We start from the raw sequence: 26,050 nt of genomic DNA, 5'->3' as shown, positions 1-26,050 counted from the left end.
CATCTTGTTCCTACAGTGGCCAACCAGATGCCTCAGTGGGAAACCCAAAGGCAGGATTCGAACACAAGAGCCCCCTCCCCTTCTGTGGTTTCCAGGAATGAGCATTCAGAAGGATTGCTGCCTCTGACTGTGGAGGCTGAGCCAAGCCATTGCGGCTAGCAGTCACTGATAGCCCCCTCCTCCTCCATGAATTTGTCTAATCCTCTTTTAAAGCCATCTAAGCTGGTGGCCATCCCTGCCTCCTGCGGGAGGGAGTCCCATAGATCATGCACTGCGTAAGGAAACAGCTTCCCCGCAGGGCTCCACCGGCGGCACTCCTTTCTCCAGCCTCAGTTTCCCCAACGGCACTCTGCTCTGACACGTCTTTCCAAGGAAAGCAGGAGACACCAATCAGCTCAAACAACAGGCTCCACTAATGAGAAGGATTAGGAAATTTTGCTCGGTGACATTAGGAAGAGATTACGATTCAAAATCCTTAGATCGGCTCCCACTGCTAACAGACCCTGCAGGGAACCCAGATTCTTATTCATCATCTCTTTAGTACTTTTTGCTGTTAACCTGGGTTTTCCTCTCACTCTCTCCGACTAACACAAGCTCTCTCTCTCTCTCTCTCTCTCTCTCTCTCTCTCTCTCTCTCTCTCTCTCTCTCTCTCTCTCTCTCTCTTATTTGCAGGGGGAACTGTCAGGGCAGGCTGTATCAGCAACTTCTGAGACTGAAAAGTGTGTAGGGTGGTGCAGGGCAAAATCCAATGCCCCTCCCCCCCAGGACGGGTGATACTCAGGACCGCCAGCAGATAGGACCATAGAATTGTAGAGTTGGAAGGGACCCCAAGGCACCCGTGGCTCTGCTCTGCCTCTGTGGTCGAAGGCAGCAGTGTTCCTGAATGCCGGTTTCTGGAAATCGCAGGAGGGGAGAGGGCTCAAGCCAGAGCCCGGTAGACAGTCCTCGCCCACCCACCCTCCAACTCAGCAGACATCAGGCTTTTAGTCCAACAGGTGGAGCAGCTGCCTCTGCGCTTCATGGCCTCACTCACCGTTGACGATGAGGGCGACTTCTCTCTCACCCACTCCGATCCGTGGCACAATGGCCTTGCAGACGTACAGCCCGGCGTCCGCCTGCGTGACGGACTTGAGGTACAGCTGGTTGCTGTTGCTCAGCACCTGAGGATGCAAGCGGGATGCAAGCGTGAGGGAGAGAGGAAGAGGCGACCTTCTCCCTCTCCCCTTTCCCAGCAGACCTCTAGCCCATCCCCTAAACGCAAGCTAGCATAAAGTTCTCTGAACGTATTGGTCTTCCCCACAACCTTCCTTCTGTTGTCTCTGTCTTTGTCTTCCTCTCTCATTCTCGATTGTGTGAAGCTCCACGGACGTCAGCAACATAACATCCCAGGACCTTTGATGCCCTCCAGAGGTGGCCAGACTTCAACCCCCACCATCCCGGACAGATAGCCCTGAAGGCCGGGGCTGAGGGGACCTGGACCCCAAAAACATCTGGAGACTCCACAGCCGCTGGGATGTCCATTTGATCCCTATAACCTACACAGGGATGCTAAAACAGCTTTAAAATAATAATGACATTGGCCTGCTATGGGTGATTAAAGTTATCTGTACTTGCATATACAGTATATTAAACCATGGAAGGAATTTGGCGTTGTGCTACGGCGAAACATTTAGTCAGCGAAAGCATTCTAGCTTGGCAGATGGAACAGTCTTCCTCCTCCTCGCCCATCATGTTGATTTAGGCCAGGGGTCGGCAACCGCCCATGGGGGTTGTTTAACCGGCCCTTGGACCCACACCGCCTGCTCGGTCGGCTCCTGTGCACTGCGCTAAACCGGCATGCAGCAGAGCGGGGACTACCTTCTGCAACACTGGCCTGCAGCCAGTGGGAAGCTGCACATGCCTCCTCCACGCCGGAAGGAGCGCTGGAAATAGCATTCGCTCACGCAGGTGCACACTCCAGTCCACCGCGGCATCTGTGAGACCGTGAACTGGAGCAAGCCACAAAAACTTTGCTGACCCCTGTGCAGATGGTGCCTCCCAAATATGATGCAAAGGGTTCAGGTTGTAGCCCAGAACCCCTGGATGCAGCAGTGTTTTGAGTGAGGTCCGTGATCCACTGTCGAGAGAGGGAGCTTTAACTGTGAGAGCAGCAGGGGCTGTTCTTATTCTGCGTGTGCCTCAGAATCAGTCTGTAAATATTAGTCAGTCTCCTGTATAAATCCATGTAAATATGCTTCTGTATACCAAGCAAAAGTCATGTGTGATTTTAAAACTTTAAACAGCGTATATTGCGCAATCTTTTCTAGGAGAGAAAAGGAGGACTATTAAAAAGGGTTAAATGACCCAGAGCAACTTCTGCACGTAGAATTGAAACACTTTTGGGGGCACAGGAGGAGGGATGTTCCACAAAACAAGCAGAAATGGTCCCAGATAGGACTCATTACTTGGATCTCACCCTATCAGTTTTCTCTATTTACTGGTCTATACTGTTGGCACCCTTGCATGGATTAAGGGGCCCTCCCCCTGCCTGGTGCTCTGGACTCCAATGCCCATGAATGCCAGGGCGGTTGGCTGTTGCACCCCCAAACAGAGGGCGCAAGGTTGGGGAAGATAACGCAGCCTAAACTCAGAGTGTTTCGACTTTGGGGCACCAGATCATGTTGAACCACAACATTCCCCATCCCCAACCAGCTTAGCCAAGGGCCAGGGATGCTGGGAATTGTAGTGAGGGCCTGTGAGATGGTGGGCTTTCTTGTAGTTACGTCAACAGCATTTGATTTGATTTTAGAAAAACCATTTTGTTAATAAACAAAAGAAACCCAAGATAAAAGATCATAAAGAAATACTGTTTAGCAGGTTGAAAGCAGCATAAGGTTGAATATTATTATCATTTAACTTGTTCCAAAGCATTAGCAAAAATACATTTCCCCCCATCAATCTGCTAGGCTGGTTTATACAGTATGTGTTCTTTTGTAATAAGCTTAATCATAGTTACTATGGGCCAAATGTTTTCAATCCACTGAGATCTTGTAAGAGATATGCTTCCCCTAAACAATGTTTAGTTCTTATAAACTTAGCAGTTGTTATAAGGTGAAACACTATTTCTTGACCATTTTTTGGAATAACGTCTGCTCGATAACTAAGCAGAAATGTTTTCGGTCCCAATGGTATACGATAGCCTAACATATCACAGATTTTAGCCTGAACGGATTTCCAGAATACTTCTATTTGAGAACAACTCCAAAAGTGTGTATGTAATACACCTTTTTTAGAAAAAGAAAAAGAAAAGAAGTAGGTAGAAGAGATTTGTTTAAAATACCCAACAAATCACCACCGCAGAAACACTGCAAAAGCAAATGCACTCACTGCAAAAGCACACACACACACACACACACACACATGCAAACGGATCGATAGAAACAGCAGATGAAACGCAGGCAGTTCCCTCATTTATAACCCAGCAAATAAACATTCTAGCCCTGGAGGCACAAGCCTGTTTTTCTCCAAGCAATCTGGGAATGGCAACGGCCGGCCTAATTTGCTCCCCTGTCGAGGCCAGGACCCCCCTCAACACCAAGGCGCCCCAAATAGAGTGGGTTGGAGTCAGGAGGAGAGGAGAGGGGAGAGAATGGTACTGACCATGTTGGATTCCTTCTTGGTCCAGGTGAGGGTGAGGGGCGGATTCCCTGCCCACACGCAGGTAAGCGTCACGTCCAGGCTGATGTTGGTGGTCGTGGGCTTGGGCTCCACCACGATGCGAGGGGCGACTGGGGAGGGAAGGAAAGCGTCAGGAGATCTACCCCCCCTCTCAGGAGACTGGACCAGGTGGGCCTTGGGCCCTGTCTACCCAGCTGGGCTCTCCATAAGGAAGTCTGTTGTGATAGACTGCCCCTGGCCATGGAGGTTCTGCTATCTCTGAATACCAGGCGGCAGGCAAGGCAACTGCAGAGGGCTTTTGCACACCTGTTCTGCTTCTGGGCCTCCTCTTGGGGCACCTGGCTGGCCCCTGTGAGAACAGGATGCTGGTTCAGCTGGGACCCCCTTTGGGCCTGATCCTGTGGCCACAGTTTTCTCTCTCTCCTGTGCTTGATTAAACCTGGGACAGCCAAACTTATATAAAAAATGCACGTGTCTTAAGGCAGACACCAGGGGCAGGGGAACACAGAAGGGCTGGCTGGCTGGTAAATGGATCCGGCTAGGATCTGACCGAACACCGCTCCTCCAGGAAGTCAAACAGTGACCTACCTGGTCACAGGGCTCAAGATGGGTTGGCCTCTCTCTCCTGCATTAGGAACCCTTTCTGAAGTCATGCCCTCCTTAGCCATGCCCCTCTCCCAGGCCACACTCCTCCCTGGCTGCTTCACCCCTCCCTGGCGGGAGATGTGCCCTTGAACTCTGATCCTGCCTCTCGCTTGCCTGTGAGTCTGTATCAAGGTGACATTTGCACCCCTCCCTTCTCCCCATTTTGCCTCTGGCCCCGCCCCCTGCCTTAAAGAGACCAGCTAGGATCTCCAGGTGAGCCCGGCCAGGTCACCTCCTCGCCCACCCCTCGCCCCCAGCCCCACTCACAATGCACATCCACCAGGGTGCTGACATTGGTGCTCCCCACATCGTTGTGCACCTCGCACGAGACGGGCTCCGTGAAAAAGGTGTAGTCCACCTGCGTCTCGTATCTGCTCTCCTTGGCGTCTTCGATGATGATGCCGCCTTTGGCCCACCTGTGGGCGGGTGCAGAGGAAGTGGCATCAGAAGAAGCAGGGAGGCTTCTGAAACCCTCTCCTCCACCCACCCCCATCCTAGGACCTGTCTGCCAGGGTTAGACTGTGGAACTCCCTGCCACAAGGGGGAGTGGATAAAAGGGACACTGTGGGCATCCAATGAAGCTGAGTGTTGGAAGATTCGGGAGAGGTAAGTCTTTCTTCACACAGGGCATAGTTAAATGGTGGAACTCCCTCCTGCAGGAGCACTAAACTGGCTGGCTTTAAAAAGAGAACTCCTGGAGGAGGAGAGGGAAATTGATGGCTAGGAGCCACAGTGGCTGTGCTCTGACCTGCACAGTTGGGGACAGCGATGCTTCTGAAGAACAGTTGCCAGAAGCTACAGGAAGGGCCCCCTTTGGCCTGATCCAGCAGGCTCTTCTGACGCCCTTAATTCCCACAGTCTCCCCCACCTTCCTCCCAACTCACCTGTAGCCTTTGATCTCTGGGTTGGCGGTGGCCACGCAGGTGAAGGTGACTCGCTCTCCTTCCTGCACCGTCTGGGGCTGAATGGACAGGGTCACGGTGGGGGGGTCTGCCAGGCAGAAGGAATGGTCACTGTCCGGGAAGGGCATTTGGGGATGGGGGAGCAACACCATTTGTGTGCAAAGCAGGAGAGACCCTTCCCTGGCCAATTGCCATAAGTAAAAGTCAGTCCCGTAAATCTGTTTCTGAGATTCCTCTACCTGGCTGACCATGTAATATGAAAAACAACCTCTCTTCAGGATGGGAAAACAAAACAAGTCCCATGTGTCTACAGAATATTATTATTATTAATAATTTATTATTATTATTACTACAGTCAATCCTCAGTTGTCGAACATAATCCACTCTGGAAGCCCGTTCGGCTTCCAAAATGTTCAACAACCAAGGCACGGCTTCCGATTGGTTGCAAGAGCCTCTTGCACTCAAGCGGAAGCCGCGTTGGACGTTCAGCTTCCGAAAAACGATTGAAAACCATAGCATTTACTTCTGGGTTTTCAGCGTTTGGGAGCCAAAACGGAGGCATTTGGGACCTGAGGTTTAACTGTATTATAATATTGATTTATATCCTGCCTTTTTCCTTGGCAGGTACTCAAGGCGGCTCACATATAAGATCGAAACAGCTAAAAACATTGAGCGAGGTGTGTGTGTGTGAAGAGCAATAATTAAAAAACATTAATTGATTTTAAACACACACATCACAAAACATCCACAACATACAGATAACTCCCATCAAGACCTTCTCCCCCCTTTTGCCAGCCTCTGCCGCCAGCACAACCAACTTTTGAGTTCCATCCAACCGCTTTCTGCTCCAAGGAGACCCACCGACATTAATGGCCAAAGGGGGGCTATTAATTTCTTTGGGTCTGCTTCCAGCAGGGCCACAGACTTTGCTTTTCTCTGATCAGCCCTCCAAGATGGTGCCCACGCCCCTGGGCATCCTCAGGTACCCTCTTGGGATATCTGGGAGCACTGAGAACGAGGCCGCCCTCCACTCACGGTGAACGTTGAGCTTGATGGAGGTCTCCTTTCCCGCCGGGATGGCGTCGTTGGTGCAGCGGCAGACGTACACACGGCCAATGTCCTGGTCGGTGGGGTTGATGAGGAGCTGGCTGAGCGTGGATTCTCGCTTCCCGTCCGGCAAGACTTCCTGGAGGGGCGAGAGAAGGAGGCGGCCATGTGGGGAAGGGCCAACTGGGGGCTGGAGAAGAAGGCAGATTGTTTTCTCCTGCTCAGAAGGGCAGGATCCAGATGACGGGGAAGGAGATTCTGACTGAACATCCGGAAGAACTTTCTGATGGCGAGAGCTCTTTGGCAAGAATTCCTTAGCTGCGATTCCTGCATCGCAGGGGTTGGACTAGATTACTCTTGGGATCCCTTTCCAACTCTACAATTCTATGATAACATAATATTATTACCATTATCTATTACATTTGCATGCTGCCCTTCATCTGAAGATCTCAGGGCAGTTCACAGCATAAAAACAAATGCATAATAAAAACAGGAACAATAATGATTCCAGTCCTCTAAAAATAAACTTTGTGGTTCCAAATCAAGGGCTGATCTAAATGAGAATAAAGGAAGTTGCCATAGACAGAGTCAGATTCTTCTGTCCATCCAGCTCAGTATTGCCCACACTGACTGGCAGCAGCTCGGGGTGTGTGTCTTTGTCCAGTCCAACCTGGAGATGCTGCCAGTGGGGATTGATTCTGGGACCTTCTGCATGCCAGACAGGTGCTCTGCCACTGGGTTACAGCCCTTCCTCATATATAATTGTGGCGTTCTCTTCCTTCCCGCTTTTCCTCGCCAGGAAAATCCTCTCTCTGCTCTGTGGAGTTTTCCTCTCCCTTCTCAATTATGAATCCGATTCCCCCCCCCCAAAACAGTCGCCACTACTGGAACTTCCTCGCTGACGGCCCCCTCCCTGCGCTCGCTCCTGAGCCAAGCCGTTCCCGTTCATTAATCCCCCCAGACATTTATGGGGCGATAACATTAATTCCTACAACCTCGTTGGGCATTTAATGGGCACAGGCAGAACGACGCAGGAACTTGGTTCGGCTCCAGCCTTAATTTGGAAGCAACGATCCGTGCAAAATGCAGCCAGGCTCCTTCTAGTCGTAAGGATGCAAGAAGAGCCCCGCTGGATCAGGCCCATGGCCCATCTAGCTCAGCCTCCTGTTCTCACAATGGCTACATGCCTCTAAGACTCTCGATAGAGTGCCTCTGGAGCTGGAGGTTCCATAGAAACGGAAGAAGAGCCAAAGGAGGCCAGTCTAGTTCAGAATCCTTTACTCAGAAGCATTGCTGCCTTTGATGGTGGAGGCAGAGCACAGCCAACGTGGCTGGCAGCCATAGATAGCTACTTATCTTCCATTAATTCCTCTTTCTCCTCCACTCACAAAAGAAAGAAAATTGGGGGGGGCGGGGGGGGGGGGGAGAAAAGCTTGCTTCTGAAGCTCCTTGGAAGGAAGAGCATCCTGGGGAGCTGGAACTCCTGGGTCCTTTCCTTCCGTTCTCCATTCCAAGAGCACAGCACCAAGCCAGAGCCAGGCCCCCTCCTGATGTGGGTGGGGGGCCGTGTTGCCTCTGGTGAACCTGAAGGCGCAGAGTCCCAGCTTCTGCTCCAGGTTTGGATAAAGGAGACAGCGGGGTTGAGAAGGCAGCCAGAACTCCCTGCTCAAATGCAGCATGCGGCACTTTTCAATTTAGAGAAAAGGCGAGGAAGAAGAGACAAGTTTGCAAAATTCCGCTTGTCCTGGAGAAAGCAGACGGAGAAATGTTTTTCTCCCTCTTCCGTAATGCTAGAACTCGTGGGCATCCAATGAAGCTGACAGTTGGGAGATTCAGGGCAGGCACAAGAAAGTCCACGCAGCTCATCGTTAAGCTGTGGAACTCCCTGCCACAGGAGACAGTGATGGCCCCCTACCTAGATGGCTTTAAAAGAGGATTGGACAAATTCATGGAGGAGGAGAGGGCTATGGAGGGCTCCTAGCCACTGTGGCTTTGCTCTGCCCTCCACTGTCAGAGGCAACAATACTGGAACCACAGGAATGGACAGGGCTCTTGCGCTCAAATCCTGCTTGTGGGTTTCCCATGGGGAACATCTGGTTAGCCAGCGTGAGAAGGGCTATGTGCCTGATCCAGCAGGTTCTTCTTATGTGCAAACTGAGACAAAACTAAATGACATCACTAAACTCTCCACAAAGCCAGAAAACCTGCAACACCCTGTCCTGGGGGTTTATGCTCCCCTGGAACTCCTGCAAGGATTTCCCACAGCTTTTTAAATTTTATCCATTCCCAGATCCAGCAAATACAGGAGGCTTCATAATATAACTTCCAAGACTCCCTCTTCTGGGTCCAAAACGACCTGCAAATCCACAGCTATGCAGCAACTGAATGCATGCAGAATGGTCTCTGCTTGCAATAGAGCATCATCTCCAGGGGAGTGGCATATGTGCAAAAGCTGCTTGGCTGCAACTAAGGAGACGCCTCCTTTGTCACCCTGCCCCCTGCCAACCGGATCCGAAGCAGGCCCCGTCTGCCCCTACCGTGGTCGTGGCCGCTTCTGACTGTTGCACCCCATCGCGGAACCAGACGATGGTGGCGGCTGGCTTGGCGTTGCGTGCCCAGCACGTGAGGTTGTGCGGGGTCCCAGCCCGCAGCAGGATCTCAGGGGCTCCATCGATCACGGGGTCTTCGGGAGGAACTGTGGAGGGAGGGAGAGGGGCCAGTCATCCCTTTGAATACCGACATGCTGCTGCTGCCTTAGAATATACTTTGCTCCCTCGGCCAGGAAGCCATTAAGGGTCCTTCAGATCTGGCTGAAGTACAACTCCCAGACGCCACAGAAGCCAGCCTGGCCAATGGTCAGGGAGGTCAGGAGTTGGGAGTCACAGGGGTTCCCTGAGACCCCTCTGTTTTCTATGGGGTAAAAGATGTGGGGGGTTGGACTAGATGGCCCCTGGGATCCCTTCCAACTCTATGATTCTACGATTCTACTCTTCTCATGTTCAGTTCCACAGGGGGGATTTAAGAAGCAGCTGCCTCCGCTCCGTTCCTCTCTGATGAAATATATATCTCTCCCTCTTTGTGATTAGGCTCTTTCTGCAAGGCAGAGTTCTCTGCCTGCTACCTGCGGAGATTTCTGAAGGCTGGCCTCTCCCTCCTTGTTCTCTCCGGAGTGGTCTTGTTTTAAAATTGCTCCACGCAAGCTAGCTGGGTGGAAAGCAGGAGCTCTTCAAAACACGGCACAACTTCGCAGGATTCCACCTCCCCAAAATAATAAAAGAATCCAGACTGCGTAATTCTGAAATATTGATGCTACTTCAGTGACAAGGAAACAGAGGGTCCCTCACGGTTTCTCTCTCTTTTTGGGGAAAGAAAAATCAAGACAGAGTTGACAACCTGACTGTCACCCAGGAAGATAAAGAGAAATGCTCTCCCCCTCCTTTTTTTTTTATGGATTCATTTTCCTTAGATATAGACAGGGGTCCATTATTGATTTATGATCACCCTTTTAATTTAAAATAATAATAGGAGCAGCAACCTGATAAAAAAGGCCTTGTTCAGAGGAAGAAATGAAGATGAAGGAGGGGTGAAAATGGGGCATCTCGTTGGCGCTTGTTAATTATGAAGCAATTGGGGGGGGGAGTCAGCCGGAGAGGGAGGCAGAGGGGCGTTTTATTGGGAAAGAGATTTGTGGAGGCTTCATTCCACCTCTTTGCTTGCAACTAATCACAAAGCAATTGCATGCAAAATGTACAGGTGAAAAGGATTGAGGGGTCTGAGCAGAACACAAGCTCAACATGAGCCAACCGTGTGATGCAGCAGCAAAAAAGTGAATGCTATTCTAGGTTGCATGAACAAAAGTCTAGTGTCCTGATCAAGGGAAGTAATAATACCACTCTATGCTGCCTTAGTCAGACCCCACCTGCAATACAATGGTACCTCAGTTTACAAACTTAATCCGTTCCAGAAGTCTGGTCAAACTGAAACCAGTTGTAAACCGAGGTGCGCTTTCCCCATTGAGGCTTGCTGTGGCCGGTGCCCTTCCACCATTCGGATTCTGGTCGCAGACCGAGGTAAAGTTTGCAAACCGGGACACTATTTCCGGGTTTGCGGAGTTTCTAAACCGAAAAATTCGTAAACTGGACTGTTTGTAAACCGAGGTAGCAGTGTACTGTGTCTAGTTCTGGGCACCACAATTTAAGGAGGAGATTGACAAGCTGGAAGATGGGCAGAGGAGGGAGACTGAGATGGCCAAGGGTCTGGAAGCTGAGCCCTATGAGGAATGGCTGAGAGAGTTGGGGGTGTTGAGCCTGGAAAAGAGGAGACTGAGAGGAGATATGAGAGTCATCTTCAAATATCTGAAGGAAGGGCTGTCACAGGGAAGATGGAACAAGTTTGTTTCTTGCTGCTCCGGACAGAAAGAGCAGGACCTGAACCAGTGGAATGACCAGACTGATGGAATGACAAGGAAGGAGATGGTGACCCAAGGGCCATTTGACAGGAGGACAGACACCCTAGGAAGGTGGCCGACTCTCCTTTACTTAAGGTTTTTAAGCAGAGGCCAGGGATTCTTTAGCTGAGATTCCTGCATTGCAGGGGGTTGGGCTAGATGACCCTTGGGGTCCCTCCCAGCTCTACGATACTGTTCTCGCTGACCTTCCCTTGACTGACTCAGGCCAGGCCACTGGGGTGGGGAGAGAATCATGCCTTGGCCATTGGTATTCCTATTGGCGCGTCTCCTCCATGCAGCTGACAGCTGGCTGTTTGGGGTCAGCAGCTGGGCCAAGCCGCGAGAGATACCCAGCCATCCATTCTCATGGCCACAAGTGGGGTTTGGGCAGGAAAGGATGCAATGGGTGCTGGGGTGGGGAGGGAGAGGGAGAGTCTGCCCCCCTCCCCAAACAACCACAGCTCCCTGATGTGGATTGGGTGCTGGCAAAAGCCAGTCTCCTTTCCCCTTCTTAATATTTGGTTGCGATCTCCGTCCTTGAAATTGGAATCAGTCGGTTTCGATCTTGCCCTCTGGAGCAGCAGGAAACAAGATTGGTGCAGTTTCTATGGAGCAGCCCCCTAGATATTTGAAAATGGCCACCAAACCCCCTCTCAGTCTTTGACAACGCTCCCTTCCTCTCGGTCCAGGGACCTGGATCCCCCAAGCTGCTCTAACTATGACTTACCCCTCCCCCTCCCCACTGCCACCCGCAGGATCAGGCCGTTTCGTCCCATTGATCGCACCTCTACCCCCCCCATTCCCCCTCCACTCTTAATGCGTTAATATATATTCATGGCCAGCTTGAGTTACACTTGCCGTGGGGGGCTGTAAATTTGTGTTTTTCCCCACTTGCTTCATAAAAGCTGCAGAGGAATGTTAGACCCTGTGTAAAACTTCTGGGGTGGGGGTGGGGGTGGGGGGTGGAATCTGTGCTCCTTCTGTCTGCCTGCTCCCTATTCTCCCCCACCCAGCAACTGCATTATAAAGAAAAAGCAAAAATGGAGAGAGGAAATCTTTGTTGGAAGGTTATTTCTGCCCCCGCCCCACAAGTGAGCTACCGTAGATTGCCACCAAAGCTGGGGTCAGTCTGACCTTAATCTGCGCCTTCCCCCCCATAAAAACCCCAGGAGAGTCAGGGGCATCTTGGTGGCCCCACTTTGTCTTCGTGAGCTCCCAGAAGGAGGGACAAGTGGCCCCTTGGGAGGTTTTCTCAGGGAATCACAGGATCGTGGAAGTGGAAGGGATCCCAAGGGCCTTCTAGCTAAGTTGCCATTGTTATCTGTAGCACCAGAAGAAATGAGGTTCCCAGAAGAGTGGTGTAGTGTGGAGGAGCTTTGAGAATAAGAGGGGCCAAAGAAAAAGAAGGTACGTTCTTTCTTAGGTAGTGGAATTGTAAAAAAAAAAAAAGGAAATGATTTACAATGAATTGAAAAGAATGTTTAAGATAACTTTTGTTAAAAGACCAGAAGCTTTTTTACTAAGCATTTCAGGTCCAAAGAGAAGAAAAAACTATTCATTCTTTCATGGATTTTACTAGCCCAAAGATGGAAAAGTCATGAAATACCAACCAAAGAACAATGGCAAGAAAAACTGATGGAATATGCTGAAATGGCGAAGCAAACTGAAAGACTTAGAGACAAAGACAACAGAAGAAAATTGGGAACCATTTATGCTGTATCTACGGAATCAATGTAAAGAAATGGACTCACTATCAGGGTTTGAGTAAACACAATTAACAATACAAATATAGAAGCTATAAAAATGAGGTCAAAATGATACGAATATAACAACATTTAATTTAAGGATATAATATTTAAATATAGTATTATAAGCAGGACAATTTTATAAGTAAAAAATCAGAAGGGGGAGTTGAAGGAAGTCATGGGCCGGGGTGGGGGGGAGCGGGGAATTCAATTTGTTATTATTTTCTGTGATGTAATTGTGAAATAATAATAATAATAATAATAATAATAATAATAATGTAAAATTCAATTATTATTTTTAAAAAAGAGAGAGAATAAGAGGGGCCATGATAGAGGGGTCCAAGATTGTCTGGTGTGAAAGTGGACAGAGGTTTTTCCCCTCCCTCTCTCATAATACTAGAACCCAACAGGGGTTCCAAAGAAGTGGGATGTTGGAGGAGTCAGGACAGGATCCAGGTTGTTGCAGGGACAGCTAGAGATACGCACGTTTAGAACACAGTTTACGGTAGAACTTCTCTAAGAGGCGCCCCGAGTTCTAGCCTTCAGTTATTCCCCAAATGGACGAGGAGAAATACCAGAACACCACTTACTGAGGACTGTCAGCTTGGCGCGCCGGGAACGAAGCGCTGCTTCTGTGGCCTGGCACTCGTACAAGGCATCGTCCGAGAGTTCGGCATCTGTGATCTCCAGGTTGTATTGTCCAGAATCGGAGGCTCCAATGATCCTGTACCGGGGCCAGGCTGTGATTGATTTTTTTAAAACAAAGGAGATGCAATGGTCAGGCCATGGCGAACAAACAGCCACAATAAATTTCTATTATTATTATTATTATTATTATTATTATTATTATTAGCCTGCTTTTTCCCAGGACTGCGACACAAGGGGGCTTATGCAGAAACAGATAAAGCAGATAAAACATGAAAAACTAAATACAGGTAGGTAGCCGTGTTGGTCTGACGTAGTCGAAACAACAACAAAAAAATTCCTTCCAGTAGCACCTTAGAGATCAACTACGTTTGTCATAGGTATGAGTTTTCATGTATCTGAAGAAGTGTGCATGCACATGAAAGCTCATACCTATGACAAACTTAGTTGGTCTCTAAGGTGCTACTGGAAGAAATTTTTTTTGGGGGGGGGGTATGAAAAACTAAAAACATAGAAAAGATAATTAAGCTGCCGTCAAATTAAAAAGCACATCTACTAAAAGAGAGGTGATAAACATAATAATTAAAACAGTGCAGCATTATTTAAAGGCCCCTTTATTGAAAAGCAGCCAGTTCCCAAAGGCCTATCAAGGGAAAACAGGCTTCCCCTATTTAGGGCAATTATCTCCCACTTGAACATTTAGCGTTCCCAAGAAAGGAACCAGACGGAGAATAAACCAATTGGGAAGTCAGGGACAAACAGTCTTCAAAGGCAGCCCCGGGGGGAGAGGACTGCAGTAGCCCAGCCAGAATGCCAGGCTTGCCCTCCTGGGCCCTGAGCTGGCCACCATTTCTCTAAGGGAGGCTGTCCGGTGTGTCCTGCCAGTCCTCTTTGTATGCAAAATGGGCACCTCAAATGTCTAGTTGAGGAGAAAGAGCAAAGATCTCCTCTGCCCCCCCCCCCCCGAGAGGGGAGTGAGCCTTTGAGGAGCTGAGCCGCTTCTTTCAGCTCCTTCCTCTCCCACTGCCAGGGATCCAGTTCCCTTTCCCAGTGCCAGGGATCCACAGTGGGATCCTCCATGGAGCCGGCCAGCCTTGCTGATCCCTTGGGACCAAACCTGAGAGTGCAGCAAATAGACAAGGAGGAGTTCCCGGGCAGAGCCACAGGGCTGAGTGCCTTTTGGGTTCTGTTTGGCCCTTCTGCCTGCTTCCCCCTCCCCTTATTCCTAATAAAGTTCCTTAATTTGACTGCCCAAGTATGTCTGTCTGCCAACCTCGGGGTTTCTGAATCCCAGTTGGCCTTCAGGCTACTGGGAGCTGCAAGCGACCAGTGCATTCCTCTCAGGTCAGTCTGCCTTTACACTCAAGTAAAGCCCCATTGCGCAGCGGAGTGCTGGGGCCCTGGATCGGGGCCTTTCCAGAGCAGCTGCTTGGGTGTGTCTCAGGCTCCCTCCCCTGTGGGGCTGAAGCAGAAGCTGGGCGGAGGGGGGCAGCAACTGGCAGAGAGGAAGACCTCCTAGCGACACTGCAGGGCTGTTGTGCTGCAGCTGAGCAGCAAAGGCACAGGCGTTCTTCCTTTGTCACACAAGCCATGATGAGAGAAACTCTGTGCATGTGCCGAGTTCCTTCTTCATCGTAGGAACAGCACTTGTGTGTCTGCATAGGCACCATTTTGCACACGCTTCACGATGATCCTCCTCTCCCATCCTCAAATTTCGGGACTGGCCTGGCCTCACCCACACTTCCTTTTGTGCCGTGCTTTGGAGTCACGGATCCGGACAGTGGTTTATACAGATTTTTTGGTCCCACCTCTTTCTCCGGGGAAAACACGTTGTTTACCGCTGAATCAGAAGAAATGGCGACCTGTGACAAACCCGATTGCTGTTTGCTTCGATTCAGCAAGCAGGTTCTCGGGGAGCTCCCTTCCTCGCCACTATGGGAGACAGCCGCCAAATTTGGGACAGAGTGACAGATCTGTGTGGCGGTGGGGACCGCGGCTTGTATTCCCAAGGAGCCCGTTTTCTGCCCTTAGGAAGGCTGCAGAAGTGCACTTGAACCCCCCTACGAAATCTGTACCCGTGCAACCTCTGCAAGGGCTGGAGAGGAAGCGCCAAGGGGGCTCCCTGCTCAGTCCAACTCACCCCCCCCTCCAGGAAGAGCAGGTGCCAAGAGAAAGAATGTCAACATATGCAAATGAGCTCAGTACGCATAATTTCCTCGTTAAAAGTGGCAGAGTGCAGCTTTCTTCTGGAGTACCACCGTAATGACCTCGGCGTCAGGTTTTAATTATTTTCATTTATTTGTTTTACTCCCAGGACGCTAGTCTGTGGAGGTGGGCGATGGCTTGGTCAGGACGAACAGGAAAAGGTCAGGCAGCCGTCTGCAAACTAACCGTCCACGGAGTTAATTAACAAAGGCCGGGGGGGGGGAACCGAAGGGCATTCCGCTCTGGCCGGTGGAGTCCAAGGGGTGGCTGTCCCCTCCTGCCCCCTAGAAAGAGGATCAGCCTGAACCCCCACGCCATCCCCACCGGCCACAAAAGGAGCCTGCATTCCCCTCTCCTGGGCAGAATGAAGAACACAGGAAGATACCTTGGGATCCCTCTAGCTCAGCATTGTCTACACTGACTGGCAGCCACTCTTCAGTCCTTCTCCACACAGTGCAGGCTTGAACCGTGGAACTCCCTGCCACTGGAGGCAGGGAGGGCTTTACGAGAAGTCTGGACAAATTCATGGAGGAGGAGAGGACTATGAGCCAGGATGGCTTTGCTCTGCCTCCATGGCTGGAAGCAGCAATGCCGGAAACCGCAAGACAGTGTTGCTCTCTTGCTCGGATCCTGCTTGTGGGTTTCCTGTAGTGGGCACTTGGTTGGCCACTGTGAGAACAGGAGGCTGGACTAGGTGGGCCACTGGCCTGATCTGGCAGGATCTTCTCATGTCTGTGGCAGACTCGGCTACAACCGTGCTCTGTGTGAGGCCAAAATTTGGTGCCCCCCCCCTGGCCCTCAAGCTGCCTTCCCAATGGTGCCCAGCTTAAAGCTGGGAAAGTGCTAACTGGGCTTTGGGGAGGAGGCGGGAGGACTCTAGGACCCTGTTAGAGCCTCACTCCTCCTTCCTGCTCTTACTGGGTGCCTCTCTTACAGCACCTCTCTTACTGGGTGCCCCCCGCAGCTCAGCGCCCAGTGCCCCACTGCTGCCACCAGAAAGGGAAGACTGGCCTGCCTTGGATTGGATGTCATTGCAGCCCAGCCCTTTGCTCTGGACTCAAAGGGCTGATCTCCTACCTCTGCCTTTTCCCTCCCTCCCTGCTTTCCTCTTGTGATGTGTCTTTTTATTTCGCAAGCCTCCCTGCCCCCGTTTTGCTGCCAGATTGCCTTACACCCTTCGATCTGCAGAACCGGCCCTGTTACAGGTGCTACATAATACCTGTAAGAACTCAATATTTCAGTGTGGAAGCATCTACACCCCGGAACTCCCTGCCTTTTGGCATTAGGCACTGTGCCCTTTTTGGCACCTGCGAAGAGCATTTCTGCTTAGGCTACCGTAGACTATATCCACTTGTGGATCTGCCGCTCTTTTAACTTTATGAGTCTTCTTAAAATTGTTATTAATTCTAATCGATCATTTTGTGAAATAAAATAAAGTTGTGGTATCCATTTTGCCAGACAATAACTGTCCAAAAATTAAAGCTAGAGCATTAAAAAAGAAAAAGAAATCAATAATGAAACCCGACAGAAGGGTGTGGGATGCCCACCCCCCTCTTCCAGTAGGTGGCGCTGTTGGCACACTCATTGGGGGCAGCCAGAGCAGAAAGAGGAGAGAGGGGGCTTCTGCCAGGCAGAGACCAAAGGAGGCTTCTTGAAACCATAAAATTCCTATGCACAGGGGGAAGATGGGTCCCCACCCTCCTGCAGGTGACAAACCCCTGCCCCAGTACTGGGAGGAGATGAGCCACAGGGCTCGGTGGACACCTGCTCAGCATGCAGAAGGTCCCAATCAGGGCCGGCTCTAAAGCAAGGCTGGGTGGCAAGGCTGGGTGGCCAGACAGCCGCGGTGGGAAACGGGGCGGGGAGAGCGCTGGAGCAATCTTCGCACCACGGCACTCGGGCGCCTGATATGCTTAAGACGGCCCTGGTCCCAAGTTCCACCGCTTGGCATCATAATCTAGGGCTGGCCATGCCACCTGCCTGACAATATTGAGCTGGCTGGCTCAAGGGCCTGACTCTGCCTGAGGCAGCTCTCTCTGCCCTTTCTTCAGAACAATGAGGACCATAAAACACCCGTCCTGAGAGACCTGCATTGGCTCCCAGTACGTTTCTGAGTACAATTCAAAGTGTTGGTGCTGACCTTTAAAGCTCTAAACTGCCTCCTCTCCACCCCCATCGCTCAGCCCGGACACTGAGGTCCAGCGCCGAGGGCCTTCTGGCAGTTCCCTCCCTGCGAGAAGTGAGATTACAGGGAACCAGGCAGAGGGCCTTTTTGGTAGTGGCACCTGCCCTGTGGAACACCCTCCCATCAGATGTCAAGGAAATAAACAACTATCTGTCGTTTACAAGACATTTGAAGGCAGCCCTGTTTAGGGATGTTTTTAATGTTAATGCTGTATTGTGTTTTTAATATTCGATTGGGAGCAGCCCAGAATGGCTGAGGAAACCCAGCCAGATGGGCAGGGTATAAATAAATAAATAAATAAATAAATAAATAAATAATAATTGGTGTGGCTCCGTGGCAGAATGTCTGCTTTGCGTAATAAAGGTCCCATTGCAAGCAGGGAGAGGCACTGCCAGTCCGTGTAGACAATATCAAGCTAGATGGATATCAATGGCCTGCCTGGGCACCACACAGCTTCCAGAGTTCCACATCGAGACACATAAAGGGGGCGGGAGACAATGCTTCTTTATAACCTCTGTTCTTACAAGGCTCTCTATTGGTATTCCTCTGCTGTATGGAAGAATCTAAAGTTTGCAGAGGAAAATATCCTTTTGAATTATATGCCCAAGAAATGCTAACAAAGGGACAATAGGAATGGACTCCCTGCGCCCAAGGTAAGTACAGAAAAAAAGACAGGTATTGATGAACTGGAAAAATAAAAAAAAGACTGATTGTAAGGTGAACATCATATTTCTTCTAGTATGTCAGGCCATGGGTCCCTCTAGCTCAGGATTGACTGCACTGGCTGGCAGCCGCTCTCCCGGGTTTCAGGCAGGCGACAGTCCCAGCCTTGCCTGGAGATGCTGCCAGTGGGGATTGAGCCTGCTGCCTTCTGCATGCCAGGCCAATGCTCTCCCCACTGAGCTACAGCCGTCCTCCATGTTACAGCCAGGAGCAGCCAGGCTGGAGGCGAAGAGACTGAAAGGGAAAGAGGCTCAGGTCCTGGGGCGAGCGTTGCTTTGGGAAGCCAGCTGAAAGCACAACGTTGGCAGCCAAGACCCCCCAAAAGGCAATTTCGCAACCCCAGAGAAGAAAAATTCAGGGTGCAAAGCAAAGCTCTTTTGCAGGACAAAAATAACAGTGCAGGCCACCTCCAGGAGCGCCACCACGCACATACAGGCTAGGTGACCCTTAGGAGTCCCTTCCGATGGCACAATTCTCTGGTTCTGTATGCGCCCAGCCAGCCTCCTACCTTTGAGGCCTTGCCCCATCCCCAGGGCGAGGCCATCCTTCGTCCACTGCACGATCCCGGAATAGTTCAGCACCACGCAAGAGAGCACAATCCTCTGCCCGGCCACCACCGTCTGGTCCTCAGGCTCTTCGACAAAGCGGGTCTGCAGAACTGGAGAGAGAAAGAGGCACAAGAGTTTGAGAACGCAACCCAAATAGGCCAAATTATGCCCTATGAAGTCATTGCTGTTATTGTTCTATCAATATGTGTTTGACTGTTTTAATTAAAGCATAATTATTATTAATCCAGTGGTGGCATTATGGTTAGAGAGTTGGATTAGGACCTGGGGGGGGGACCAGGGTTCAAATCCCCAATTGGGCAGTGAAGCTCACTGGGTGTGACCCTGGACCAGTCACTGCCTCTCAGCCCAGCCCTACCTCACAGGGTTGTTGTTGCAGGGATTAAAAGAGATGGGGAAGAACCACGTCTGGCACCTGGAGCTCCTGGGAGTAGAAAAGATGGGGCAGGAGGGCGACCAATAAATAAACATAAGAAATAAGTTGACCTATTGTCAGCAGCTTTCCTGCCTTTGCTGGAGGAGAAGTGGGGGTACTTGGGCAGCATCGAAGTGCACTGAAGCGCCTTGTGCGTGTTATTTCCTCTAATCGCCATCAGGCGGCGCTATCCCTTAAGTGTGCTGTTAACAAAGTGGTGTAAAGGCATTGCGGCTTGCAGACAGGGAAGCACCAGAGAGCTAAACACTTTGGTTTTTTTTACTTCTTCACACTTTGCTGTTCTACTTCCACCACCAGAAGACGCAGGCGCTAATGGGGACCCGACACCAGCAGAAGTCGATGCATGCACGGGCGCTTCCCCCCTCACCTCCCTGTGCCTGACAGCACCCGTGTCGCCCTCTCTCCGAAGGCTTGTGGGTGCAAAGTGCAACTCGCTCTCCCCGCCTCTCTCTCTCTCTGCCCGGGAGGAGAGAGAAAGATCAGGTCGATAGCGGTAGATTTTTCCCTTTCTTTTTATCTAGAGCAGCAGCGGTCGTCACATGGCACCCAAATGAACCGCCAGCCCTGGGGTTACAGGGAGATTGATCGGCAGCGGGGAGCAGGCCCCCCTCCCCAACGTCAGCCTCTCTCGGCGGGCAGAGGGAGGCTGCCTGGGCTCCGGGGACAGAGAACCAGCTGCATTTGCCCACCGACTTCAAACGAAGTCACAAAAAGGGGAAAGAAAATAGGAATACAATAGGCAGATTCTTGGAGAGAGGAGAGGAGCAGTTTTTCTTTGCAGCCCAGGCTGGCAGCCTGTACTTGGAGGTTTGGAGAAATGTTTTGGAATCAATGCAATAAATTAAACCCCAAAGCCACCATCCCTCCCAACATCAAACTAGTGACCCACACTTGTTTGTTTTAAACCCCTCTTTTCCCAACATGGTTTGGCCCAGCTGTTGAAGGCTCTCCTCTGTAGATCACTTGCTTGGCATGCAGAAAGACCCCAAATCAATCAGCCAAAGGCATCACCAGGTTGGGCTGGGAATGCCCCCCCCCGGCCTGAAATCCTGGAGAGCCACTGCTGCCAGTCAGTGCAGGCAAGACTGAGCTCATGGGACCAATTCAGTAGATGGCAGCTTCTTACCCTGCTGTTTGGGAAGGTCTGTAGCTTAGTGGGAAGAGCGCCTGCTCAGCATGAGGAAGAGGAGGAGAAGGAGAAGGAGAAGGAGAAGGAGAAGGAGAAGGAGAAGGAGAAGGAGAAGGAGAAGGAGAAGGAGAAGGAGAAGGAGAAGGAGAAGGAGAAGGAGGAGAATACCCTGCCCATCTGGGTAGCTCAATTCCCAGGCAGAATCTCAAGGCAGGGCTGGGGGAAAGCTATTATCTGCAATCACTGCTAGTGCCAGCATCTTGCCAATGTTCCTATTTAAATCCATAACAACTGAGTGGGGGTCTTGAACCCTGATCTCTCCCGGGGCCTACCCTGACACTCTTGCCAGGACACCACACTGGCTTTCAAACAACTCATCCATCCCACCTGCAGGCTCCCAGCCCAGAAGGCATTGGCTTTTTTTAAGCAAGCACTTGTATCAAAAATAATTTGCAGTGGGTTTAAAAAGAAACAAAACCACAACACACCAACACGTCACCCAACTCATTGGAGATGCTTTTTGAGTTGACGAAGTTTTTTTATATAAAAAATCAATTAATCTAGTCAGTTAAACTCGATTAAAGGCTACAGCACCAGCAAATGCAGACAAGTTTTGAGCGAGGGGACCACAAGGGGGACTGAGGCTTGGTCCTCCTCCTGCTGTGAAGGCCATAAGACTGTAAGAAGAGCCTGCTGGATCAGGCCAAAGGGGGCCCATCTAGTCCAGCGTCCTCCTCTCGTGGAGGCCAACCAGATGCCTAAAAGGGAAACCCACAGGCAGGATCCGAGCACAAGAGCAACTCTCCCCTCTTGCGGCTTCCAGCAACTGGGATTCAGAAGCACGGCTGTCCAGCTGCGAAGGGCAGAGGCAGCCTTTGGGGCTAAGTAGATCCTGGCTCTGCTTAGGATCTACTTAGTCTGGCATGCTGTTCTCACAGTGGCCAAGCATTGCCTGTGGGAAACCAGAAAGCAGGGTCTCTCTCTCTCTCTCTCTCTCTCTCTCTCTCTCTCTCTCTCTCTCTCTCTCTCTCTCTCTCTCTTATGTAAAGGGGGGAAGGGGGGAGCAGGAGGAGGAGCAGACAAAGATTCCCCTGCCATGCAAATGTCCTTGGTGATAAACAGCCCAGGAACTTTCCTTCTGCTCTGCCTCTCAAGCTCCTCAAGGCCCAGGGAGGGTGAGGGGTGGGGTGGGGTGTTGTCCTCTGAGCTGAAAGCAGAGAGCTAAAATAAAAAAGAAAGCGGGCAGTGCGGTGCACTGGTTAGTGTCAGGTTAGGACCAGAGCTCAAAACCTCCCACTCAGTTTGCTAAGTCAAAAAATGACCAGCTATAGCAAGCCCGAGACAGCGAGACCAGCCTGGGATGCCGATTCAAGGGCTAGAACAGCAAGGTTTTCCAGCGAGAAACAGGAAAGTGAGAAGTGAGGCAAGATAAAATTATATGTGGCCTGGAGAAAGCAGGTGGAGAAAAGTTTTCTTCCCCCTCTCATAACGCTCAAACTGGTGGGCATCCAAGGAAGATGTGTGTGGGGAAGTTCAGGAGAGATACAAGAAAGTCGTTCTTCACACCAACACATAAACCAGGGATGTTGGCTCCGTGGGTTAGAGATGTTCCTGAGAACACCAAGGTTGCAGGTTCATATGGGACGGCTGCCCATTCCTGCTTTGCAGGGGGTTGGACTAGATGATCCTTAGGGTCTCTTCCAGCTCTACGGTTCTATGAACTCTCTTCTGCAGGAGGCAGTGACGGCCACCAACCTAGATGGCTTTAAAAGACAAATTCATGGGGGAGAAGAGGGCTGTCGATGGCTCCTAGCCAGGATGGCTCTGCTCTGCCTCCCCAGTCAGAGGCAGCCGTGCTCCTGAAACCACAGGAGGGGAGAGTTGTTCTTGCCCTCGGGTCCTGCTTACACGTCTCCCTTTGGGGCACCTGGCTGGCCACGGTGAGAACAGGAGGCTGGACTAGATGGGTCCAGCAGGCTGTTCTTATGTTCATTCTGTGTTTTTTAAATATAATATTTATTAAGTTTCCATTTTATACTATTAAAACACATTCATATTTTCCATAATATTTGTTCAAATAAACTGTTGACCTCCCTCCCTCCCATCTCATGGTTACCTTAATTCTTTTTTATATCATAGCATTTGTACTTCTTCCTCTTTACATTATGTCCCTTCATTTATCAAAAATTGTAACCAATACAGTATGTAAAAAGGTATATCATCATCATTACAAGTCTTCTTCATTAAGTCCTGCCATTGTTGTTAATTGCCTGCAATTGTCCTTCAAGTATTCTATAAATTTACTCCAGTCTTTTTGGAACGTTTGATCACGGTTCATTCTGGGATGCATATTCCAGAGTTAGAACCATGAACTTCTCCAGCCACCGCCACCCACAGCCCAGTTGTCCTTGGAGGAAGGAGCTTCCCCTTTCTATCTCTGAGCATTGCTGGGTTTTTGGAGTTTTGCAGCTGGGCAATCTCCGCCCCGCAGGGAGGTTGTTCTTTGAGGCTGGAGGAGGCCCCCAAAGACCTCTCCTTCCCCCCTTCCCACCGCTCCGCCTCCTTAATCTCATCCTAGTTTCCCACAGAGTCAGAGGTTGGGAGGAGCCTTCCAAACCAGGGGAATTCAATAGGATTTCACACAAACTTTATGCAGTCCTTTGATCCTGTGTGTGTGTGTGTGTTTGTGCAAGTGTGTCTTCACCAACTCTACTTGGACAGACCCTTCAGTGACATTCGGGGAAGGGGGGAGGCAGGCCTATGAGGAACAGAAAGGAGAGAGAAAGCAGAATGAAAGAAAGACATGAAGGAGCTCAGAGGGAGGAAGGTGACAGGAGCAGGGGAGATCAAAGTGACGACAGGCACGTCAAGAGAGCAGGTGGGGAGGCTGCAATGAGGGGAAAAGATCAGAGCAAGGGAGGGAGGAGCAGAGAGGGAGGAAGAGCGAGGAGAGGAGATCACAGGAGAAGCAGATCCTTGGCTAGGAAGCAGCTAGCTGTCTACTCAAAGTAGACCAAGTGAAATTAATGGACCTTAACGGGGCTTCTTATAAGTGAATGTGTCACCACCATTTTGGCCATTCTCAGACTGGGCTAGTCCCAATGGCCTTCTGTCTCACTGTGTGGGGTTGGCCAAATACATTATACCAGTCGCTGGACCCAACAGGAAGCGAGAGGGCTCTGGTGCCTGGATCCTGCATGCGAGTTTTCCGGGGCAGAATACCACCTTGCCCTGTCCTGCTTCTCCATCCACCCTTCTGTCTCTGCTGAAGTGGCACCGGCACCCATTTCAGGCCAGATCTTGCCAGATTTCGGGCATGATTCGGGACGATCAGGGCTGTCTTTACCAGGGGTGCAAGGGGTGCGGGGTACCCGGGCGCCATTTTTTTGGGGGGGGGAAACCAGGCGCCCGCCGCTGAAGCTGCCTAAGCTCTTAACTATCTACCTGTTATGAAATAATAAAGAATTTTGATCAAGCTAGAAAAACAAAATACATGCCGTATTTTTCGCTCCATAAGACACACTTTTTCCCTCCTAAAAAGTAAGAGGAAATGTCTGTGCGTCTTATGGAGTGAATGCGTGGTCCCTGGAGCCAAATTGCCCAGGGGCGAAAGGAGGCAGATCATTATATATATATATATATATATATATATATATATATATATATATATATGAAAGAGCTAAAGGCTAACAAGAGGGAAAGAGGATGTTGAAAGGAAGCTGCACAGCAGCTGATTGCAAGAGATCGGGGAGGGAGATAAGGGATGCTAGCTCCCTTCCCGGCCCCACCCCCTTGCCCAGGCCTCCATTGTTGAATGTTTCCCCAGCGACATGCAACTGGCTGATTAAATTATATGTCTGGAAACTGTAGAAATGGCTCCCTTTCCTTTCCTAAAGAAGCTGCAGAACTGTGAGTTGAACCCCATGAAAACAGGATTTTCCCCCTTTGTAAGGTAAGCTCAACAACTTTGAGCTGATCCTCAAAAAAATGGACCTTCCCCCCTTTGCAAAAGAAGCTGCACTACTTTGAGCTGATCCCCCCAAAAACAGGGCTTTTCCCCTTTCCTCCTCCAAAAATTAGGTGCGGCTTTTGGTCAGGTGCGTCTTATGGAGCGAAAAATACATACGTTGTATACCTAGGTAATGCTGAACTGTATACCTGTCGTTTCACTAAAAGACTTTTGACTTTGTGTGCTCATTTACCAAAGACGTGCCACGCCAGTGGCTGCGCTTGTCATTCACAACTGGCGGTGTTTGACTCAATGACGGCGCTTGTCATTCTCAACAGCACTGTGCACATGAAATTAATGTAATATAATATAATATAATATAATATAATATAATATAATATAATATAATATAATATAATATAATATAATATAATATACTACCAATTTGAGGGCTAAACTAAATTTGGGGGTGCTGGGCGGATCTTTGCACCCCGGTGGTGCATATGCTAAAGACTGCGCTGTGGCCAATCCTGGGTGCCGCTCGTGTGCCAGTGGTGGAGGTGGCAGGGCAGGCAGGGTGCCCGCGGGTCTGCCACTTTGGAGGAACTGATCAGCTATGGTGCGAAGAGGATGCTGGACCAGATGGGCCCCCTTTGGCCAGGCTCTTCCTCTGTCCTTATGGAACCTCTAGGTGCTGAGGCTGTCTATCTGGATTCCTAAGATCTTAGTGGTATTTGGCCCCTGTGAGAACAGAAGGTCAGACTAGATAAGCTGCCATTGGCCCGATCCAACAGCCAGGTTCTTATTAGGTTTGGATGTGGACAGGGAAAACTGGGTTCTTTCCCGTCCCCCATTTTTGAGACTTCAATTCCATTGCAGAATGTGTGTGTGTGTGTGTGTGTGTGTGTGTGTGTGTGTACAGTACCCAAGTGTGTATTGAGAGGGAGAGGAGCCATTGTTGGTTTGCCGTAATTACACCTCGTACCGATGACATTTCAAGCAGATTAAAATGATAAACCGCACTGTAATCATAGCTAAAAAGCAGGCAGAAATAAGGTTTCTGAGGAGAGGGAGGCAGAGAGAATAGCCATTTATTCCTCCCTTCCCTCTCCTGGGCTTAATAATGCATACGCATCCAACGAAAAAATTGTCAGATGAAAAGATGTGCGGGCTTCTTCATCTGCTCAGCACAGAGAGAGTAAGAGGTACGAGGAACCTTTTTCAAAAGGTGCTTGCCAGAGGGCATTTCCCCCCTCGCATATCTCCTGCCGCCTAAAAACCTCCAAACATATAAAATAAAATAAGAATACAAAAAAGGCACATTTCCTTCCAGCGTGGAAAGCACACGTTCAACTGCTCAAACACTGTTAATTCTCCAGAATTTCCAAACTCTGCAGAACAAAGATATCAGCCTTTCCAAGCTGGTACCCGGAACAGCAGGACGGCAATCAAGATTCAACCCATTGGAAGAGGCAGGCGGGGAGCAGCCGCCATTTTTAATGGGGCGAAAACGCAGGGCCTTCGGCAGGCGGAAATGAACAGGTGAAGCATGTCCCCGGAATGGGAACGCAATGAGGAGGAAAACTCCTGTTAATATCTGGTGGCGAAAGATATGGAGCGTGTTTGTGTGTGTATTAGGTACATTGCCATCGCTCTCTCGCTCTCTCTGAGCGCACACTCCTCCTGCCTGCCAGCGGAAGGAATATGCAGGAAGGAAACTAGCATGTGAAGGACCTCACAGGCCCAGCAGATGTTGCTGGACCTCCCC

At 50.3% G+C, this 26,050-nt stretch overlaps 1 protein-coding gene across 1 annotated transcript in view; it reads right to left on the bottom strand.

Moving 5' to 3' along the window:
• The window catches only part of KIRREL1 (kirre like nephrin family adhesion molecule 1), a 96,200-nt gene that overhangs the window by 9,029 nt on the left and 61,121 nt on the right, over window positions 1-26,050 (bottom strand). Inside the window, exons 2-9 of the mRNA XM_035098433.2 lie at window positions 18,711-18,860; window positions 13,035-13,184; window positions 8,790-8,947; window positions 6,241-6,391; window positions 5,188-5,293; window positions 4,571-4,719; window positions 3,641-3,768; window positions 1,035-1,161 (exon numbers count right to left, since the gene is read on the bottom strand). Coding sequence (XP_034954324.1) covers window positions 1,035-1,161; window positions 3,641-3,768; window positions 4,571-4,719; window positions 5,188-5,293; window positions 6,241-6,391; window positions 8,790-8,947; window positions 13,035-13,184; window positions 18,711-18,860 — 1,119 coding nt within the window. The remainder of the gene's footprint in view (window positions 1-1,034; window positions 1,162-3,640; window positions 3,769-4,570; window positions 4,720-5,187; window positions 5,294-6,240; window positions 6,392-8,789; window positions 8,948-13,034; window positions 13,185-18,710; window positions 18,861-26,050) is intronic.

This window comes from Zootoca vivipara, chromosome 17 (genome assembly GCF_963506605.1).
Source record: "Zootoca vivipara chromosome 17, rZooViv1.1, whole genome shotgun sequence".
NCBI lineage: Eukaryota > Metazoa > Chordata > Lepidosauria > Squamata > Lacertidae > Zootoca > Zootoca vivipara.
The sequence above is the reverse complement of the archived record's forward strand: the minus strand, read 5'-3'. Positions and strand labels throughout refer to the sequence as shown.